The 24000-nt window shown below is 34.6% G+C and overlaps 1 protein-coding gene and 1 non-coding gene across 2 annotated transcripts in view; one reads left to right on the top strand and one right to left on the bottom strand.

Annotated features, from left to right (window-relative positions):
• DCC (DCC netrin 1 receptor) overlaps positions 1–24000 on the top strand; it is a 769602-nt gene that overhangs the window by 560622 nt on the left and 184980 nt on the right. The window contains exons 12-13 of the mRNA XM_059139941.1: positions 10424–10565; positions 21877–21987. Coding sequence (XP_058995924.1) covers positions 10424–10565; positions 21877–21987 — 253 coding nt within the window. The remainder of the gene's footprint in view (positions 1–10423; positions 10566–21876; positions 21988–24000) is intronic.
• On the bottom strand, positions 12577–12683 carry LOC131811967 (U6 spliceosomal RNA). Its single transcript, XR_009346206.1, has one exon. It is a non-coding gene; the product is annotated as a U6 spliceosomal RNA (small nuclear RNA).

The raw sequence follows: 24000 nt of genomic DNA, 5'->3' as shown, positions 1-24000 counted from the left end.
CCCAGCATCAAATTAATTTAGCCCAGTTTACTTTAACTAAGAAATATAAAAATGGAACACATAAGAAATAGAGCATATTCCAGATGCCAATTCTTAGTGTGTGCAGTTTTTGGTTTTTGGTTTTTTGGGTTTTGGTTTTGGTTTTGTTTTTGTTTTGTTTTAGTTTTATATGTGTGCATTTTCTACACCTAAAAAAGACAGTTCTGTGGGATGAATGGGTGTGGAATTCAGATCCAGTGTCAGGAGGGCTATGCCCCTAAATCAGGAGTAAGGAAGGTAATTAGGGATGCTCCTTCAGGAAGACTGGTCACAGTAGCCAGAAAATAGAGCAGTAAATCGAAGCTGTACCCAGTGGGTGCAGTCAGAAAGGGCTGACAAGAATTTCCAAGCACTAAATCAGAAGATCAGGAGGTTTGGGCAGTTCAGAATATGAAAGCAGGGAGTGCTTAGATTCAGAGAGATGAGTAACAATTGTCAGGGAAGTTGGCCAGCCTCAGAGATGCTCAAAAGAGGAGGTGCTGGGGGACTCACTCTTGGGTGTTTTGGAAGAACCAGACAGATTACCAAGGTAAGAGAATACTGACAAAGATGCGGCATCCTTACCTCCTGACTGGAGAAAACCAATCACTAAAACTAAGACCCAACTCAAAGTGGATTTGCGATATGATTTGAAGTTGAGCAGCCTGAGGAAAAAAAATCCCACTGTGGCTTAGTACAACATAACCAGGAATAGGATTTTTCAGAGTAGGTCAAGTAGGGTTTAATCCTCAGGGAGGAGACCCGCTGGCACTCTCTATGGGGAGCCAAAGGCCGCCAGGGCAGAGATAAAAGGAAGACTATTTTACAACTAAGCTAACCTATTGAAAAATGTCCTTATCATTTCAAAGCCGTCAAACAAGATCACAACAGGCTAGCTTTTCTCATTTTTTTAAATAAAAGCAATGTTTCTTTGAATTTAGGACATAACATTTTATTTAAAGTGGAATATTTTTCAATTTGTGTATAAACATACTTTTATTATTGCACAAATATTTAACTTAGACTTGACTAACAGACTTCACTCTGGAAATGTGTCACATGAAGTACTTGCTAACATGGCTTTATGTCATTTTGGATAACAGTTGCCTAAATGAACTCAAGAATACCATTTTTATTATGCTACCCAGTTTTCTAACTTCACTTATCACAAGAGATTGCACATTTATGATAGTGAAATAAAAAACATGTGAACATGCATATTTATGATAATGAAGTAAAAACAATCTGCAAGAACAGTATATAACTGCAGGAAAAATATATATAAACCTTCATAATATTTTATTGACATTTTATCAAATCCATACTCGGTTAGTCCCTTTAAGTGTATAGGTTTATAAAGAGCCAAAACACATTTTGGAAATTGTTCACCCAATTATATACATAAAAAAAATTTAAAATACTCTTTAATTAGTGAATTAAGTTCTATTCCAGTTTGAAATTCAATTTAGTTTATTTCAGCACCAATAAAATATTTACCAGCTATGAAGATAAATATCAAAGGTTAAATATTAAATGTTGTTATTGAATAGTTTGGATATTATTAAGATATCATTTATTCTAAGTGATAAAATTAGAACATGCCCTTCTCAGCATTAACTGGAATATCATTAATATGGGCAGCTTCATTCTGTGAGGTGTCATTTATTAATACTACGAGAAGGTCTAGGAAACTTCTTTTTTTTCTGAAAGTGGATTGTTTTTCAGTCTTATCCCAGTAAATGCATTATAATCTACTGAGTTGCTTATGCCAGAAACTTGAGTCAATATTGATGATTTTTCCTTCTTTACACCTGATATTCAGTGAATCGCGGTGTCCTGTCAAGTCTACCTCCAAAAATATACACAGCATTTCTTCACTTTTCCACATGCCTCTACTCTCTATTGTATTCCACAATCTCTTCTTTTCCACCTATGCCAGAAGGTTCTTTGGGCTACCCCAAGAAATGTAAATCATACTCTACAGAGTAAATTGCTCTGTAAATATTCATGGAAGAAAAGGATTTTAAGAAGTGTTGTTAGGTAACTTCTTTCTCTCGATGTTGTTCACGTGCAGAAGAAAAGTTGTTGAGTCAGTGTCCAAGTGAGTAGGTCCACATTCGGGGAGCATTATTGATAGACAGGGTCTTGCTTCGGACCTTTGTCTACTTCTGCCTTTATTTTCCCCCCCTCTGTCTTTTAAACTCTTAATGTCTTGCCTCACTCCTTTTCTCTTAACACCTTCTCTCCCTTGAAGTTCCAAGCACGTTCCCATCATCTGCTTTAATCCACACCACAACCCTTTAAGGTAGGTTTTTCTTATATTGCAGATGAGAAAAATGACTCGGAGAACTTTAGCAGCCCATCACCTGATAAGGAAGATAATGCATAGGGGTGTTAGCAGGGGGACACCTGGAAGCAGGGGGATCAATTAGTGAGCAGTGGCAATATTCTGGGCCATAATTAAGGTCTGAGTTAGGGCAGTGGCAGAGGGAATGTAACTAAAGAGATAGATGAGAGATACAATAAAAAGAGGTTCTTTAAAAGTGCTGATGGCACTCTTTAATAAAAAAGTATAGGATGTCATGAGTATGGAAAGCATATTTCATTCTTCATGCAACATGAGATTCAACAAGTCACCAGAAATACAGAACAGAAATAAGGGGCAAAGTTCAAAACTTATTTTCAATTAAGTGTGAATATCCTTGGATTCCTGCTGTTTTGGCCAAGGCATTCTTATTTGCTGGAAGGACCTCCTTTCAAATGGTACCCTTCAATTCCCTTCTATGGGAATACTATCCAGATGAAACCATTAAAAAAAAAAAAAGTCTTTCCTACAATCCCTGAATATGTTTGGAATGGGGCCCGTCTTCCTCTACAGTACATTCTAGAGAGAGTAAAGCAGAAGGTCAGTGTCCCGTGGGATATGTGGAATTAAAAATAGGAGCTTATGAAATGTGGCTTCAGAGAAAAATTTGGGGTGGCAGGCATATCAGGGTTTTTTTTTTTTCTGTTTTGTTACTTACTACTCATATGCTAGAGTGAAAGAAAAGTAAAGAAAGGAATTAGTGGAGCCCATAAAAAGGATAATACCACATCACCAAATGGAATAGGGTTATCTTAAAAAGTTAGAAAATAATGGCCAGGGAAATCTTTTCTTTTCAATCAGTAAACCTAACTGCTTCTATCATTCTAACTTGGAAACAAATTCATATTTATGATAATCAAAAAGGAGATAGAAGGATTTGGGGAAACTGAATTTTACAGTTCTTCTTTTATTTCAAATCTGGAGAAAAAAGTGAAATTAATCCTTGATTCAAGATAGAACACTGGCAACAGATTGAAAAGGATCAATTTCACCTTCTCAAGTAATGAAAGAACCAAAAGTCAAGCCACAGCTATTAAAATGGATTTTTCAAATGCCAAAGGTCATGTGTTAAGTATTTTAATAAAAATAATTACCAGGCTTACCCATGAAGACTAGGTACAAGAATGTTCCCATAACAGTGACAGCGTTAGGGGGAACAGGCAATGAAGTCTGACCTACTAAGCACTGACAACAAATCCTATACAGAAAATAAGATATGTTATGCCATTGAATATGAAAAATTTACTGAATACTTTCAACGAACGTTCTAAAACAATATAATTTAGGACATCCAGCCACATCTGCAGAAGGAGAACCTGCAAGGAAAGAATTTGACCATTTGAGACTTTGCCATCTGCTGGTTCTTGCTTGAAACCAATGAAAAGCATAAAAATTGTTAATAAACTTAGCTGCTGCCCATCTATGAGAATGAATACAAGTGACGAAATTACTTCCAAAGATGAATGATAACCATTGAGGGGCTTTGTCTCCAGGCATGTAGAGTGTATAACTGATTCTATTAATTAATTTCTGCTAGACATCGATATTAAGGTATTGGCTATGTGGGAATAATTTATACAATCACTGAAAATCCTCAAATATGATCAAGAAAAATTATTATCTGTCAAAAACTAAGTATTGCTCATGTAATCATTAGTATAATTAAGTTCCCCGGGCTTAGCAAGTGATTTGTAGACATACTAAAGCACAATCATTCTCCTTGTTTCAATATGTGCATTGGGATTAGGGTCATTTATAAGACTTAAAAGAGGTCACTCAACAAAGATACACAGCAAAGTAATAACTGGAAATCATAAGCTTCTACTTCTTGGTCAAAGTTTAATGTCTTCTTTTGTATTTTTATTTTCTATTTGAATTTACTTTTGACTTTAAAAAATAAACCTGTAGTCTATAGAAAATAACCCTTTTTGATTTGCCAAGGGCCACTTACGGGAAGCTGATTGGATGTATTAAAACTATTTAAATTCAGATTTTATTTCTTTCAAGAATATTTTGGGGATGCCTGGGTGGCTCAGTTGGTTAAGCGGCTGCCTTCAGCTCAGGTCATGACCCCAGCATCCTGGGATAGAGTCCCACATGGGGCTCCTTGCTCGGCAGGGAGCTGCTTCTCCCTCTGCCTCTAGCCTGCCACTCTGTCTGCCTGTGCTTGCGCTCTGTATCTCTCTCTCTCTAACAAATAAATAAAAATCTTAAAAAAAAAAAAAGAATATTTTGTAGGTAGGGGCATTTAGGTGAGTAGAATTGTCAAGTAGAAGTTCTATGATTATTTTAGTGTAAAATAATAAAAATATTAGGCTCAAACATTAGATAATCTTTCTGTGATAGTACAAGATGACTTCTGTCCATCATTTAACTCTGTGCCTCAATTTCCTTTTTTGTAAAATTGTAAAATAGTAATAATATCTGTCACAGCTACCTTGAAGCATTGAAAAATAAAAGTAAGATAAGTAGTGGATTGTAAATATAAGGTATGATTCTTCATCCAATCTGGGTTTCTTTGCTAGTTTCTAAAACACTTGAGAACAACACATCCATGTATATGCATTTACATGTGTGGGGAAGGGGTGGAGAAAAGGGATAGGTAAGTGTATATGTATTTAAGGCTATATATTCTTTGGGGTCCAGAGACATTATATTACTATTTTTTCACTAGTTTGTCTCTTTAGCCAAACGCTGTGAATGAGCACACTCATCAAACATATGTCTGCTTGGCATGTTCCAGAAGACTTTTAACTTTTTTCCAATCTACATTTCTATTACATTGTCCTATATGTCCCATTGGCTCTAGCCATTAAGAGATTACTTGACCTCCACTTGAAAGTACTGCTGTACATTGTCATGAAATCTTGAGCTTCCTCTTAATATCCTCTTTGTCTTACATATCTTTTCTATCCCCTCCATAAAGTTTTACTCATATTTGAAGTCTTTCTTGTTTCATATGTGAAGTCTTTCTTGACAACATGAGACAGTTAATTTCTCCTTCTCTTGTATTTCCATTGTATTTTCTGGGCCTCTCTGTTTTAGTATTTAACAGTTTGTATTTTCATTGAGCTTTTGTGTCTATATCCTCATCCACAATGGATATACCATGACTTATCTGGATGTTTCTATAGTCCCAAGATAGTGTTTTCTACACAGCAAAGAGGCAGTTAATATATTTTGAATGAATAATAACTATATGAATTAGACTCTCAGCCTCTTGAACTCCCATGGTAGGCAATATTAAATAGTAAAGAATACCAATTTCAAAATCAGATCATCTCAGTTCAAATCCTGCCTCTATCACTTGGTGGTCATATAGGTTCATATATGTTACTTCTCCATGTCCTAATCTATGTGATTGTACAAAAATGGTGGCAACAGACCTTAACTCAGGGTCATTGTGAGGATAAAAAAACCTAACTGACTTGGATATATAGGATTCTTAGACCATTCCCAGGTCTATAGTAAGGAATCATAATATTGTTAACAAGTATTTTTAAGAGTGGCATTTAGTTTGTCACATTTAAAGGGTAGAGGGTGAGATAAATGACCTTAGTAGTGTCATACTCTTTCAGATATATTCTAACTTAAATCATCATATTAATTCCATTCATGTAAGTTTCCCTAAAATTATTAAAATGTATTTGTTGTATATTTACACTTGATCCTTATTATTTTCAAAGTCTGAATTTGCAGATTCACCTACCTGCTAAAATGTATTTGTAACCCCAAATCAATACCCACAATATTTTTCCAGTCATTTGCAGACTTGTGCACACACTGAACAATGAAACAATTGGAATCTCCAGAAGAACACATTCCCAGTTGAGGTTGAACAAGGAGAAACTTCTTGTATTGTAACCAAGTGTCCTTCCTGTGGTCAGATAAATGCCACTTTCTTCTTTTGCATTTATTCATTTACTTTTGCTTTCTGTTGGTGATTTTACTGTTTAAAATTCTCCCCAAGCATAATACTGAAGTGCTACTTAGAATCACTTATTGAGAGAGACTGTGATGTGCCTTAGGGAGAAAAATCCATGTGTTAGATAAACTTTATTCTGGCATGAGTTATAGTGCTATTGGCCATGAGTTCAATGTTAATGTGTCAACAATATTGGATAAGATGTCTTTAAGCAGAAACACCCATAAAACAAGGTTATGTATTGATGAATTGACAAAAATGTAAACAGAGGCTCATAAGAACCTAAATCTGTATTTTTTCTAGGAGTAGTATTACCATATTTACAAATTCAGTGTTTGAGGCTACTGCAAGTCACGACATTTGACTGGCATGTCATTGACATTTTAAAAATGCTTAGCCAATAACTGACTTTACACAATTTTTTAAATCCTTTTACAAAGGCACTTACTCATTTGTAGAGCAATAGCTAATTTATAGTAATCTAAAAGAAGGGGCTTTGACTTCAGTTCCCCTGGAGAATAGTGCCCTAAGTCTGCTACTTCCACATGATTGAAACAGTATCAAAGTCTTCCAGCCATTGTGGGCCAGGGACTCAGAAATTCATTCCCTGACGTTGTGTCTGACCTGCTTCTGACAGTCATTCATTACTACCACCTCAAAAGAACAACAACAAACGTTTATTTTAAAAATTTATCTAGGGGCCTGGATAGTTCGTTCAGTTGGTTAAGTATCCGTCTCTTGATTTCAGTTCAGTCATGATCTCAGGGTTGTGAGATCAAGCCCCGTGACAGGCGTCATGCTCAGCACGGAGTCCGTTTAAGATTCTCTTTCTCCTTCTTCCTCTGCCCTCCACAACTCTCAAATAAATAAGTAAATAAATAAAATCTTAAAAAATGATTAATTTAAATGTTCATCAAAGTGTTACATGCCCATTATTTTTTCAAACAGGCTTGCAGCTAAAACTAATAGACTCTTCCCTTACCAAACCCTGCTCCCATTCCCTCCAGACCCCCATGTTCGTCACTCTTATTTGTGTGTGTGTGTGTGTCACTCTTTCTTTTCTGGAATTTACCTTCATGTTTTTCAACAATGTCCTCAGGTAGCTGTTCCTCAATTTCTTTGCTTTAATTCACCACTTTTAGACCTCACCTGCTGTTTTATTTTTATGTCAGCACTTTGCACTCTTCTACATGTCCATCCCTATTCCCCTTCACCCAACATCTTCCCTTCTTTCTCCTCCTCTTCATTTTCATTCTAGTCCTTCTTCTGCTCAGAGGCATAATTAATTAAAGTGAAGTGCACAAATCTTCAGTGTTTATTTCTATGATTGTATTATTTCACTGGAACTTCCATAGCAAACCCCACAGATGAGGAAACCTAAACAAACCCAGTTACTCATTTTCTTAGAGCTCTGGAGGCTGGAAGTCAAAGTTCAAGGTATCAGGAGAGTTTTTTCTCCCGAGCCCTCTCTCCTTGACTTACAAATGACTCTCTTCTTCCACTCTTTACATTGTCTTCTTCTGTGTGTGTCTCTGAATCTCTAATTCTTTTTTATTTCTTAATATTTTATTTATTTATTTGACACAAAGTGAGAGAAATCACAAGTAGGCAGAGAGGCAGGCAAAGAGAGAAGGAAGCAGGCTCCCTGCCCGATATGGAGCTCGAGCCCAGGACCCTGAGATCGTGACCTGAGCCAAAGGCAGAGGCTTTAACCTACTGAGCCACCCAGGTGCCCCATTAATCTCCATTTCTTAAAATGACATTAGTCATATTGGATTAGGTCTCATGCTAATTGGCCTCATTTAGCTTAGTAATTTCTTCAAAGTCCCTACCTCCAAATACACTCAAATTCTGATGTATTGGGGATTAAAACTTTTGAATTTAGAACAGGGGCACAATTGACCCCATAATGATATATTTTGACAATTATATCCACCCATGTAACAAACGTGAAATAAAGATGCAGAATATTTCCATCACGCTGAAAAGTCTCTTTCTTCCCATAGCCAGTCATTCCCCCAGTACAACTACCATGAGCAGCAACTGCTGGTCTGCTTTGTATAACTATGAATTAGTTTTGCCTATTCTTGAACTTTATATAATGAAATTGTATAGTATGTACTCTTTTGAGCTTACGTCTTATTATTTCCAATCTTATATTAATTTTTTTTTACTGAATTCCTGAGAATTCCTTCTTTTTTCTGTTTTAGATTCTCCATTTCTTGGATTTCTTACCTTTTTCCTTCTGTTTGCTCTCATTTTCCCAAAGCACACTCTCATTAGTCTCCTGATAAAGGGAATGGAGATGGATATTGTTGAAACCTTGTATTTCTGAAAAGTCCCTATAGTTGTATTTATATAAGCATATATTCTTATACTTGTGTTATATTTTCCTTACAGTTGGTTGTTTGTATAGCCTTGGAAATCCAGGTTTAAAATACTTTAGGATTAGAATTTTGTAAGTACTGGTCTGTTGTTTCTAACTTTAAATGTTGAGAAATCCTACTCCTTACTGTTTTTACTCCTGGTCCTTTTTTATGGGACCTGCTTTTTGTCCTCCATTCTGGAAACTTTTGAATCCTCTTTCCCCATGAGGCTGTAGAGTTTCACAGTAATGTGCCTTAATGTAGTTTTTTTTTTTTTTTTCATGCATGATGTCAGATATTCCATAATCCCTTTTAGACTGAAGTCTCAAATTTTCTAGTTCTGTAAGTTTTTTATTTCAGGGGAGAGTTCTTGTTTTTGTTTTTGTTCTTCAGTAATTTTCTGCCTTCTATTTTTCCTATTTTTTTTCATTATTTCATCTTATTAGTTGGATGTTGGAAATTATGGACTAAACCTCTTTTTTATTTTCTCTCAAAATTTCTATGTTCATCTTTTTTAACCCACTAAATTTTAGGAGATTTCTTTTAATTTATCTTCCAGTTTATTTTCTGAATATTTAACTGATGCAACCAAATTACAAATATCATAATATTTTAAAAGAATCTTTTATATTTTCTGTATTTTTATTCCTTTCACAGATGCACTGTCTTCCTTTAGATTATCTGGGTATTAATGATAGGTTTTTAGATCCTTTCTCTGCTCTAAGCATCAGTGCTGTTTCCTTCAAGGGCCATTATGTTCTTATGTATTTTTTCCTCTTTTATAGTAAAGGCATTTTTCTAAATGTCTGATAGTCTTAAATTTTTGGTTTACATTAAAATGAAATAGGTACTAAAAAGTTGATTGCAACATGCAAATTCTAGTGCACGAGTTGGGTTATTAAGTGGGAACCTCATTATTGGGGGATTAATCAGAAATCTGACTGTTGTTTTCTCTAGAAGCTAACTTAAAATTCTCTGTAGAGAGTTATTACCTGATATTCTGCCTGGGAAATATACACCTGCTTTTCACTGCTCTGACTTCAGAGGAACAAAGAAGACTTAGGTGTCTTTGACTTAATAAGTCAAAAATAAGTCCCTTGTCCTCATCTCGACTCTCCTCTGCCTCCTATCTCTGAATCTGTGGATTCTGTTTCAATATCCCTGGAGAATAAAACTGCCAGCTACTTCCAGATCACTGATTTTACTGAATGTGAGTAGGATTCTCAATCCATCTTTTATTTCAGCACCATGCTTCAGTCTTGTCTTTCAAGGTACTTAGGAAACAACAATTTCTAGTCCTCTCTGAACTTTGTCATGTAAATCACCTTATTTTTCATTAATATCTCTTAAGGGGTAATTTAGGTTTCATCTTTCTCCTTTGACTCAGCCACCACACTTCTCTCAGTTTGCACCTCTTAAATATTTGTTAACATCTCTTATCCATTAGACTCCTATTCTCTATTTCCTTATAGGTTTATACCCTTTAGAATATTTTACTGTCATTTTAGTGGCATTTACAAAGAAGAGGCGATAATACATGTAATCAGTCGAATTATATATTTTTGTCAAAATCATACGAAGAGTAATACTGTCAGATAGTAAGAATGGCTTTAATTTGGTTCTGTGGGGTAATCCCTAGCACTTCTTGCCTCTCTACTTTATTCACACTTAGGTTTGGGTCATTTCTTTGACCCCATCCTGTCGTCCTTACTCTCTCCAATGTTTTAATTTGCATCTATTATTTTGCAGAGTATCAAAGTAAGCTGGCTGCCTCCTCCATCAGGCACACAAAATGGATTTATTACTGGCTATAAAATTCGACACAGAAAGACGACCCGCAGGGGTGAGATGGAAACATTGGAGCCCAACAACCTCTGGTACCTTTTCACAGGTCAGTGTTCTCATGGTGTAATGTTGCAAGGTTTTGATGAACTAAATGCTTTAGAAATAAAATATACTCTCACTTCAAGGGAACATTTTTTGTTGTTGTTGTTGTTGTTTTTCCTGACAGGTGACATTTATGGGTCTGAACAAGAATAAGCTTTATATTCTTAACATGATATTCTCTATAATGTTTTCAGAACATATTTTGCCTCTGGATCATGATCTTAATAAATGTATCAATTTTTTTTTATCCACATTAGCTTCTCAGCATTGCTGATTCAATAACAGCTTCTCTTGTCAAATAATTTTTCACTTTTTAACTAATAACCTTAAAAAACCATCTAATCAAATGGTCCCAAGTTTAAGTTACTTTGATCTCTCTTCCCCTAATCTCCAGCAGTGAGGATGGGGTTGGAAAATGTGGAGAAGTGTAGTTTGGGAAATAAAGACTGTTCTACTTTCCATAAACATAAAAGTAAATTCACTTTTGTAGCAATATTGGTGTAACTCATAGTAAATAAAGCTTCTTTATGAAAACTGGACCCAGTTTCTGTGCTGTAGTTGAAGAACATGCATTTTATTTTATAAAATTAATAATCATGTGTTAATTTAATTTTAACTATTAAAACCTTTAATTCATGTCAGGCCAGGTTCCCAGAAAACAGAGCCTGAGGTATGCTTTCACCATAATGCCTCTCAGGGGGTGAAAGCCCAGGAAAGCACCAGTGAGGGAAGAAAGAAAGAGAGAAAGGGAGATGAGGAATCAATGATGGTGACATATCATTGAGCTGGCCACAAGTTTAGAGTAAACAGACTTCACTTGGCCTCCCGGGGTGTCTCCTCAGAGGCCACAGGAAGCACTATGTATCACAGTCTGTGGCTGGATAGGAAGCCTGTCATTGGTCAAAGTTTGCCAATAGGCTATTATCCATTCTGTATCTCCAAACAGCATCTGAGAAGTCAGAGCACCTGGTGAGTATGCAAATATGGAGTTCTCTCCTTGTCAGTGAGTACTTTATATGGTGGTTGCTTGGTTTAAGGTAGCAACGGTACTCAACGCGGCCTTATAGCTCTAAGAAGAGCATGAGCTATTTCCGGGGACTTGGGAAGCAAAGCATATAGCAGTGGCTTGTGATAGGAACTGGTGGGTGAAGTTGAGCAGCTCTGGAATGGCGCATAAACTGGGTCCAGGAAAATATACAAATTGGATTTCATAACTTACAGCTAATAGATAAAGTAAACTATCATTGCAAGTGAGAAAAGGTGGAAATAACCCCTTATTTACTCCTTTCTCTATTCCAAATACTCAATACATTTTCATTTGAAATCATAGTGTGTACACACACACACACACACACACACACATGCCCCATACATTTTAAGCTGCTTGTTCAGCCCACAAGCTGAGACTTGATCAAAACCTTCTTTTTCCCATCAGTTTGGTTTTTTTTTCCCCTTTTATGCCTATAAAATTTTAGCATAATGGTGAGAATTCTTCCAAGGTAGATTGTCAAAAATCACATTACTTGTTTTATATCTGGACAAAATCTCTTAAGCAGGTATTATTGTCTCTAAGCAGAAGTTATGACACTCTACCACATCATTTAAAAAGCTTAAGAAAAGCCAAGACCCTAAGTCTTTTTTCCTGATGAAATTACAGGAAGAAGGTAACAATAACCGAAGTTGATATTTTGAAAGAAATCACCAAGATTGAAAAAATCTTGCTGAAAGTTTTAAGTATAATTCCCAAGATATAATACTAGACTAGAAGAAGAGCCTCTAAGGATAATTGTATCCAAGCACCCCAATTTTATTGTTGTATAATTGTCATATGTCTCTGTATAAGTTTAAGGTATACAATGCAATGCTTTGACTTTTGTTTATTGTGAAATGATTGCACTGTCAGTTTAGTTAGCAGCCATTATCTCAGATAGATACAACAAAAAGAAAAAGAAAAAAATTTCCTTGTGATGAAGACTCCTAGGATCTACTTTCTAAAAATTTTGATCTCTATCATACAAAATGTGGAATGCATCCATAATTTGTAAGTCATCCTCGTACAGAAGCTGTGCTAATCTCCTCTGTATCACTCCGGTTTTAGTGTACGTGCTACTGGAGCAAGCACCATGCCTTAGTTTTTAGTAGCTATTGACATTTGAAGTCTTGACGCTTTTTTTTTTTTAATTTTTCTTCTCAAAAGGAAAAGGTCAAAAATATTTTTAAAAATTTTATAGAATAATTATATAAAGGATGAATGTTCTGATTGAAAAACTAAGGATTGGGTACTCAATTTATAGAACTATAAAAAGCCAATACACATGATAAAATGTTCAAACTCATTAGTAGAGAAATGCAAACTGAAACAAAAATGAGTTAGCATTTTCCTTTGATTAAAGTAATAAAGATATAAATGAATGATGATACCTTGTTCTGGAAAGCATCTGAGAGAAATAATGAATACTCATATACTTCTGTGGGCCAGAAGATTCTGGAATCTTTCTGGAAAGCAATGTGGAGATATGTGTTATACACAGGTGTAAATATGTATGTGTGAGAGAGAGAATGGGAGAGAGAAAGAGACAGAGATCTTCATAGATATAGTTTTCTACTAAGAATTTATTCCAATTCTGAACCATATTTTCTGTGAAGTTTTTAACTATAAATAAGTTCATTGCACTGTTACTTTAATACCCAATTATAGGAAAAAAGAGTTCAAGTATCCAAATGTAGACAGTTTCCTAAAATATTTCATCAAGATCATGTCATGGAATACTGTAGATCTATTGCAAATGATATAATGCAAAACTATTAAATAACATGTTAAATATTTAAAACATACTGTTATGTAAATAACTAAACTCTAAATCAACATTAATGTATAAGCCCATATTTATAAATAAAAAATGAATTGGTAGAAAAGTATTTACAGTAATATATATACCAAAATATTGATAGTGATTGTTATTTATATAACAATAAAATATGTATTTTTAAAATTGTACATATAAAATGAAAAAATTCAAGACTCTAGTGTTATATTATGTCATATCATATGTCATGTCATATCATACCAAAATTGAAAATTCCTACCACGGAAGCCAATTCCATGTCCACTGAACAGCTAAATGACAAGTGGTCCAGAAAATAAAGAATAGTAGCCCCACAGCCTAGAGAAACTGCTGGTATGAAATGTTTAGTAATTATGATATTTGTGGCAAATGGAATTTAATACATTCAACCTAGTATTTTTTTTAGAGATTTTATTTATTTATTTGTCATAGAGAGAGCACAAGCAGACAGAGTGGCAGGCAGAGGCAGAGAGAGAAGCAGGCTCCCTGCTGGACAAGGAGCCTGATGTGGAACTCGATCCCAGGACCCCGAGATCATGACCTGAGCCAAAGGCAGCAGCTTAACTGAGCCACCCAGGCGTCCCCATTCAACTCAGTATTATCAAAGATTCTGACTCCCTAAATATACAAACTTTTAGGATCTTTACTCTATAGAAAGTGAAATCATTAAAAAAAGAAAAAGGCAAAAAGTTTGTAATAAAGGCGTCATCAAGGATGGTTCCTTCTGAAGTTTCTGAAGGAAAACTCATCCATGTTTGTCTCCTCACCTCTGCTGGTTGCTGGCAATTCTTGTCATTCTTTGGCTTATAGATATGCCTCTCCTATCTCTGCATAAGAACACCAGTCATTGGATAGACCCCACTATAAATCCAGGATGGTTTCTTCTCAAGATCCTTGACTAATTTTATTTATAAAGATCCTATTTCCAAGTAAGTTCACATTCTGAAGTTCCAAGTATACATGAGTTTTGAAGTGAATACTCCTCAACTCACTATAGACTCCTTTTATTTTTCTTCTTGAGGACAATCTTGAGGACAATTCTTGAGGACAATTATATTCTCTAATAAAGTTTATTCAAAAATAAATAATCCAGGGACGCCTGGGTGGCTCAGTTGGTTGGACAACTGCCTTCGGCTCAGGTCATGATCCCGGAGTCCCGGGATCGAGTCCCGCATCGGGCTCCCAGCTCCATGGGGAGTCTGCTTCGCTCTCTGACCTTCTCGGCTCTCTGACCTTCTCCTCGCTCATGCTCTCTCTCACTGTCTCTCTCTCAAATAAATAAATAAAATCTTAAAAAAAAAATAAATAAATAAAATAAATAATCCAGTCCAGTATTTTATTCTTCTAAAATATATGGGACAATTAGAGTTTTTAATTAGCATGAAATATAACCCATTACCCATCTGGTTTAATACCATTCTGGTCAAAAGCAAAGAAATAGGATGGATTAATTAGCTTGCTATTGGAATAGCTCACAAATGCCCAGTCCCATCTGTATATATTTGTATGAATCTGAACTCCAAATTTGAATCCTTCATTCATACTGTTCCTTCTTCATTTCAATAATTATAAAGTGAATTTGGGAAGATAAACAATCTGGGCAGTTATATTTGTAAGGTTATATGATATTGTAAAACATAGTCACACAGACTCTATTTTTCATTTGAAGTGAAGAAATAAAAGTCTTCATAGAATAGCCTCATATCCTTAAAACATTAAAAACAAGTTTTGCAGAGCCTCTGCCTTGCTCTCCCCTGAAGTGGAATCCAACTTCGGTAATGCCTGTTGCTTTTCTAGATGCAGAAATGTCTTCCGTACTACAAAGCATCAAGGAGCCAGAAAGTACTACACACTGGTAGATTGGTTGTGGTTTTGACTTGTCCCCAGGATATGTTTACTAATTTATGCAATTTTTAGTTTGCAGAAGTAATTGATTTTTTGTATGATTCTGCAGTACTTTATAATGTAGAAGATTTGACCCCATGTTTCCAATACCTTTAAGATATGTGGATATATTGATTTGTCTGTTAGAAAATTGGAAATGTCAGAATGCTTCATTTGGGTGTATGAATATTCAGGTCTAGAGACTCAAACTTTTTTTTTTTTTTTACAGTTCTCTTTCTGTTAGGTGTTTTTTGTTATGTGTGTTTTTTACTAGGATAATGAGGCATCTGCAATAACAAAGTAATTCAGTTATAGCAAGGATTTTAAATCACTGTTATCAACTTCATTGTGAGATCCCATGTCAACTAAATTTTAAAGTGTTGATTTTAATTTTTGAGTGCCTTTCAGAGAAGGTTATTTGGAATTGAATATAAGAGTTTTCTTGTGTTTCATGGCCAATATAGAATAAACATAATGATAAACATGCATTGGTATTTTATGGACTGAAAAATGAGACAATAGCATAGACTTTCACAACAAGGTTAACATTAGATTCTTTGAATAATGTACCATCTCTAACCATAAGTTATATGAAATTAGAAAGAGAACAGAAATACAGAGCTTGAAGGCACTTAGTATTGGGGTTAGAAACAGGCAGAAGACAATCTGCTTTCAACAATACATTTTTTCACAGCTAAGAAAAGCATTGCTACTTACACCAAATTATACTTAGAATCATCTAGGAAACACTCAGGCACAAGCATGCAACCACACAGGCACAAACATACACACACACGCCCACCCTCACATACACACACGCACATTGAGATTGATCTAGAGTCCCTGTAAAACAGAGTGGCAAACACACCATTCATCTCATGCATGGCCCTTGTTTTGCAGAAGAGGTAACAGATCTGAAGAGTGACGTTGTTAAGATCTACCAACCAGACTGTAGGCATTTCAGGTCCTAGTTATGTACTCCTTGTACTACAAAATATTGTCATCTTTAACTCACTGTATTATGAATGACTCTGACTATCATATGAATCTGTAATTGATAATTGGTATTAAAACTAACTTTAACATTTACAACAATAATAATACCAACATGAACTTTGACAACAGCCACTATGTTGAAAACAGTATGGAGTTTCTTCAAAAAATTAAAAATAGAACTGCCATATGATCTACCTATCTGGCATCTGGGAACATATCCAAAAGAATTAAAATCAGGATGTAGAAGAGTTATCTACATTCACATGTTCGTTGTAGCACTATTCACAACAGCCAAGACAGACAATTCAAATGTCCATTGACAGACAAATGGATAAAGAAAATGTGGTAAAAATAGATACACAATGAAATATTATTCAGTCTTAAATAAAATAAGGAAAGCCTGCTATTTGCAACAACATAGATGGACCTGGAAGACATGCTAAGTGAAATAAGTCAGTCACAGAAGGACAAATACTGCATGATTTTTTTATATGAGCCATTTAAAATAGTCAAACTCATGAAAGCAGAGAATAGAATGGTGGTTGCCAATGGAGAAGGGGAGGGTAAAATGGAGTTGTTCAATGAGTATAAAGTGACAGCTATACAACATGAATAAATTCTAGAGTTTTGCTATAAAACAATACTGTATTGTGCACTTAAAAATTGTTACGAAAGTAGATCTCATGCTAAGTGTTTCTACCATTACAAAAAAAAGAAAAAGAATATGAGTAATCTTTTGGAAGTGGTGGTTATGTTTATTACCATGGTTGTAGTAAGGGTCTCATGGATGTTTGCATATGTCCAAACTCATCAAAATGTATACAGCAAATATGTCCATTTTTTGGTGTATTAATATTCCTTGGCCAAGCTGGAAAACCTCTATAGGAAAAACAGTTTATATATTTTTTTCAAATTTAGTCTTTGTAACAATTTTTATATATATTCCCATTTTATTAATGAGGACACTTAGACAAAGAGGGAGGAGAAGCAAGATTTTCAAGGTCACATACCTCATGAGCGGTGGAGTAAAACTAATATTTAGCCTGAATTGAAAACCTATACTCCTAGCTCTTAAACCGTAGGTAATGTGTTGCCAACCACAGACAATGAATGTGTGATTTTGTATGTATAAAGGGATACACAAAATGGAATAAATAAAGTGGAATAATGCACAATTGAAAAAGGTATCTGTTGGATAATAAAAATTGACTATTAGCTTCACAGCTAAAGGAGCTGCATAACTCTAGAAGAAATTAAATCAAAGCTTTCCTACCTATTTCTTTAAAAAATGCTATTTAAATTTTCTACTTGCCCAACACAGGAAACACATCCCGGGAAATGACTTTTAGAAATACACACACAAAAAAAGCTTTTGATTCCAAACAGATTTCCCTTTACCCCACCTTCAGTGAATGAATGAATAGATAGATGGATAGATAGATAGATAGATAATAGATAGATAATAGATACTGTTTTGAAAGATCTTTAGATATCAGCTATCCAGGTTTGTGTCTCAAAAACTTGATTGTTCATGGTGATCATTGTTACAATTTTTTTTTATATATAATTTTTTATTTTTTATAAACATATATTTTTACAACTTTTGAAGACACCTCCTCTTTCCAATGGTAATACTTTTTTCTAAGTGAGAGAAAAACTTAATTCTACACTGAATTTGAAGTTTTACTGAACTCTTAGGTTGATCCATTTTTAAAATTATAGAATCATGGATTCTTTCCTCCCTGCCTGTTTATTTTTCAATTCTGGATATAATCATTTTAGACAAAAATTCCTTGCATATTTGCAGGGCTTTATGTTTGTTACTGATGTCCCTCTTAGGCCCCAGCCTGGGCCAGGTAGGTCTCTGAGGAGAATGTTTCTGGGGTCCCAACAGGAGATAGGACAGAACCAAGGGTGTTCACCCAAGAGCATCCAGGTTTTGATTATAGCTCCACGTAGTAACCTTGCTTAATTTCTCTGATCCTTATTATCTTTATCCCTAGACTGGAAGTAATAATGCATTCTGTGGCAAAATCATAGAGTATGTGAAAATCAAGTGAGAAAGTAATTTGCCAATGTTATCTCTATATCCATTAAATGTTTAATTATAGAAACTATTTTAGAAAAGCAGTTTGTCATTTGATTCTCAAAAGAACTTTATAAGATGGAAAAACAATGATTTCTTAATTATTTTATATGGGAAATTGAGATTAAGAGAGCTTCCAGTACATCTAAAACTTGCCCAGGCAAGTATCCCTCACAACAAAGAAGCAGGAATATTTGCAACCTAGAATTCTGAAGGTAATATCCAGAATGCCTCTCTGAAAAGCCAAAATGTCTGGTTCTGCCTATCACTGCATCTTATATTTATCTAGATATAGTAGAATGTCATAGGTTTAATCCTGTTGATACAGGTTTCAGAAGACAAAATGTAGATTCAGAAGATTTGGGTAAAAATATTTTAAGAGGGGAATTTAGTTTTTTTTTAATCCCTGCTGTATAAAACTAAGCTTATCTGCAAACATACTACAGTAAAGCATATTCAGTGCAATCTAAGGAAGAACTCTTCTAATAAGTTAAAGGGTTGAGTAAGTGCCTTCACTTGGTGAATTTCTCATTCCAAAGGCATTCTTGTTTACAAGATCACTTTGTTAGTTAGACATACATATAAATAATGCTCAATAGGCCATCTGAATAAATATTAAGACCTCTTTTGATATTGGGATTTTATGTATATATGTAGACTTTTTTATACTTAATCTAGAATTTCTAGGTGTGTTTTGGTGAGAGAGATTACGCAGGTATATTCTAGAATAAAATGCAAAATAAAAAATTTTAAGCTAAAATACAGTAGTTCAAGGAAATTTGGCTAGATTTCCGAGTGACCTACTCATTAATATATACAGCATGTCAAACCCTCACTACAGATGTCAGAGAGGATGATTATTAACAACCCCTTTCCCTGGTTGGAAGGGATGTTCTGATCAATAGGTCAGGGTGGTCAAGCAAGGCTTCACTGGGGAAATATTAGATGGGTAGTCCCTAAATTTCCTCATTTAATTAAATTAAAATTTCCTCAATTTTCCTCATGAAAATTTCACTCGAAATTGTTAGTAGCTTTTTGTTTTATTCAAAACTGAATTAGTGATACTTATAGAACCTCAGCATAATATATATGAATATATATAATATAAATGAAAATTTTGCAAAATTTGGAGGAGAGATCTTTCTTCCTAGTGAACTATTTTTACTACTCCTATCTACTTTCTAGTGAGATGTTTTAATACATTCCTACTAAAAATTAATAGATTCTGCACACATAAACTTACTTGATTTAAGTTCCATTCAAATGAACGGAACAAAATATAGGGCATTTAAAGATTTCCATTTTATGTCAAATATTGCGTGTGATAAGATGGTATGTCAGTCAGGGTTCAACAAGAGGCACAGAACCTGTGGTGATATGTACTAAGACATTTATTACAAGAAATTGGCTTAATTGATTGTGATGGCTGGTTAGGTGATTCCAAAATCTATAGGGCAGGCTTAGGAAGGGCAGGCCGAAACTCTCGAGCTGAAGTTGCTGTCTGCAGGTGAAATTTCTTCTTCAGGGAAGCCTTACTTCTGCTCTTAGGACCTTTCACCAGGTTGAATCTGGCCCCCTCCTCACACTTGGATAATATTTCTTACTTAAAATCAACTGAATATGCACTTTAGACACATCTCTAAAATACCTTCACAGCAACTCCTTAATTAGTGTTTGACTGAAAAGTGGGCACTTGAGTCTAGCCAAGTTGACACATAAAACTGACCAATACAGATGGTGTTCCTAATCATTATTGGAGATGGTATTAGCACAATTGACCATCCATTTCAGAGAAAAATAAAGTTAATACAAAAGAATATTCTTGATGGTCTAAAACTATGTCAGATAAGAACACTATGAAAGTTATGAATTACAATGATTAGGTAAGCATTTCTTCTCATAATTCTCTCCCTATTATTTTTAATAATCTGGAAGAACTCTAAATCCCTCTGCCTCAGTAATCAACTATGGGGCCTAGGAAAGAGTGCAAAATGTTAACAAATCCAGATCAGTGTCATGTGAACTAAGGGACAAATCAAAGTGAGCACAAGCCTACCTGATGATTTTGGTTATTGTATTTTAACCTCATATTTTCATGTGTGTTAAGCAATGCTTTAGTGGGTCTTTCAACAGCTGCTTTTTTGTGTGTGCCTTCCGTGTGTCAGGGAGTGTAGTGGGATCTATGGATATACAAATAAAACAGCAGCATTAACAAAAACAACAGCAATATTAACCATTCTCAGTCTATTTCTTCATGGAGCTTAGACTATCTTACAAAATTAGAACTCTCTTGAGAAGATAGCACATTGTGTTATAGATACTTTTGTATGGGTGTATTTATCAAATTGTCTTCTCTAATAGTACAATTTATTAAAGGTAACTGCCCTGGATATTAACAAGTCCATTCTAACCATCATTTGAAGCATTATCTCCAATTAATAATAAGTTAAAATTCCCCTTAGGACCAAGATTTACTCATTGGCTTCAGCAAAAAAAAAAAAACAAAAAAACAAAAAACAAAAAAACACCTATAAATATGTAACATTGTACATGATAAGCATCATTTCTCCAATATTTCATTTTCTTTATGAATTTTTCTCATTACTAAATATTTATGTCACTTTAGAGTAACAGAAAAAATAAATAGTGATTATATTTTTAACTTTTTATTAGGGTTGTTCAACTCCTTGAGGTTTAAGGATTTGTTGCTTTAAGCCAAACCCTAAGTGTCTCAAAAAAAGTCACACAGTTTTTTAACAAGTTTCATTTGTTTTACAATAATATGTCATGGTAATGAGCTGCTAGCTCATTAGCTAAGAGGAGTATTATTTAGGTAAAAATTTACACATATCACACTAGTGATACATGGGCCGTTTCTCATCAATCTGTGTTCTCTGTACAATCTAAACTAAGGCCTGATATCATCACTATGTACAATAGTTTATGTCCAAATTGTTATGGAGACAGACTTTTTTCATCTTATAGTATGAAAGGTAATTCAAAACAAGTATGTTTTGCGATGGTTTTGAAACACAAAGCACCTAATATTTTCTATTTAAGTGCAGTGGCTTTGGATTCTTTTTTCTTGGCCCAAAGAAAACATAATCACTGACCTTGAATAAATGATGGAGACATAAATTTTTAGAATGACTGCTCTTGATTTATAGACAGTGCTCTTAATTCACGGGCAGACTGTGAGAAAAAACGATCCTTGCTATTTTTTATTATTTCTTCATCGTTCATATTTTATATTCTACATCTGCCCAGAAGCTATTTTCAGTGATACAATTTTATAAACTAGAAAAAAATGAGAATATATGAAAAATAATTTGATTCCTTGACATAATACTTCTGCCCTTTTGGCCAAAATAATTACCACAACAGTCACAAACCATGTAAAGTGTGTCTACTGTTGTTAAAATTTTACTAAAATTTTGGAAATCCTGCTAGAAATACTTGTTAATCAGTAATTTTTTTCCTCTTTCTGGAAAATTCTCTCATAGGTCTGGAGAAAGGAAGTCAGTACAGCTTCCAAGTGTCAGCCATGACAGTTAATGGCACTGGACCACCTTCCAACTGGTACACAGCAGAGACTCCTGAGAATGATCTAGATGGTAAGATCTATCTCCAATCATTATGGTTCTGATTTCTATGTTCTTTGTTACTTCAGCTTCTAATATTCACTTAATAGAAGATGATGAATTCCAACACCAGATATCTGGGGATATCTGTTCACCCTATATCTTTCCATGCAAAACAAAACAGTACAAAATACAAAATCTTCAATGGATTTTTCAAGCATGCCACATAAAATTATGCATTAATTATAGTCTTCATAAGTTATTTTTTCAAGATAATTTAAAATAATCCTTTTAAATTTTATTGAATAACCAACATTGAGATTTTCTTCATAGGAACTGCTACAATTTCTGATAGTAATCATGAAATATAATTACTTTACATAGCTTCTCTTGTTCCTTATGATGCTTCTGCAAAACAGCAATATATATTTTTTGCTTGTTTGCGATATGGTCATTCATATTTGACAGTTTATCTTTTTTTTACATAAGAATAATCTGCCTTATTTACTTAATTAATTATTGTCTTAAGACATTTGTGGATGAGATATTGAGATTTGTATAAAAGTCACATACCAATTATTTAAATTAGCAGATGTGAAATAGCTTTTGAAATAAAAACATCATGACTAATAAGAAAATAAAATTCAAGAGAAATGAGTAATAGAAGTGACAGGAAAAAAGTCTAAGTAATAAAGTAGAAATAAGTACAAGGTACTTAAAAAAGAAGTTGGTTATGATCAGTATACTTCAAGTTAAATGATTAAAACTGGGAGTAAGCGGGGATGCCTGGTTGGCTCAGTTAGTTAAGAATCTGACTTTGGTTTAGGACTCTGGGATGGAGTCCTGTGTCAGGCTCCTTGCTCTACCTGCTGCTTCCCCTGCTTGTTCTATTTCTGACAAATAAATAAATAAATAATTTTTTTAAAGAATTAAAATTAAAAAAGAAAAACCGAGACCAAGGAAAAGTGGCTTAAAGAATAAACACACATGTATCTGGTGCCAGATGACTGTCTAAATCACTGACAACAAAATCTTCTTATTCCTTCACTGGTAGACCTGAAGGCATCCAAATTACTGCAAGGTGAAAATGCTATGTCCCTTCCACTTCCTCTCCCTTTTGCTCTCTCTCTTTCCCTTATTTTTATTCTTGTCCTAGTTCTTGCAGTGTCCCTTCTGGCTTTTCCTACCTTCTTCTTTGAGCTCCTCCTTCTCATTTTTCTCCTTCCTGATCTTCTGTTCCTCTAAGTAATTCACCATCACTCATGATTTTCATAGATTCCATTTTATAAAGTAATTAATGTGGCAGGAAAACAAGCAAAAAATTCCATTTCCACAATAACGGCTATTCCTACTGGCACATTAAAGAATATTCATAGGAAACTTACTAAGTTTTGGGTACTGTGCTTAGCTCTGAGAATATTAGTGGATAAAAGGCATGATCTCCTTGTGGAGCTTAGAACATAGCAAAGAGAAACAGACATTCCAGGTGAAGCCTTAGGAAATTGCCTTTTCCTGGAAGAATATTGGTAGTATCTGATCTGTCAACATAGAATGAATAGATAGGTTGATAGGCAAATAGACATACAGGTTTGCTTTTAAACCAAGACCGAAAGGGTGAACAGGAGTTTGCCATGCAAAAGCATACATGACAGTCTGAGGGAGGAAATGTGGAGGGCAAGGTGAACGCAGGTCTGAAATTAAGACAGACCATGACAGTATTCAAGATCTGAGAAAAAAAAAAAAAAGACCATCAGGACTGAAACACAGAGATGACATGTGTTGAGATTTGTAAAATAGCAGATTCTAAGTCTTGCAAGAACAAATTAAGGATTTTGGACTTTATCCCAAGAATGTCATTAAAGCAATAATGTGGTTATTCTAAGCAAGTCATTAAAGGATTTTTTTAAATAGTGACCTAATTATATTTGCATTTTGAAGAGATTACCGTGGTTGAAGCATGAACAATTGTATTAGATTAGACAACCATGGGCCATCTTAGGAAAGCTGAGAGGTAATGTCAAGTTTTATGGAAAAGTAACTTGGGAA

Source organism: Mustela lutreola, chromosome 11, assembly GCF_030435805.1.
Source record: "Mustela lutreola isolate mMusLut2 chromosome 11, mMusLut2.pri, whole genome shotgun sequence".
Classification (NCBI taxonomy): domain Eukaryota; kingdom Metazoa; phylum Chordata; class Mammalia; order Carnivora; family Mustelidae; genus Mustela; species Mustela lutreola.
This window is presented reverse-complemented; position numbering and strand designations above follow the sequence as displayed.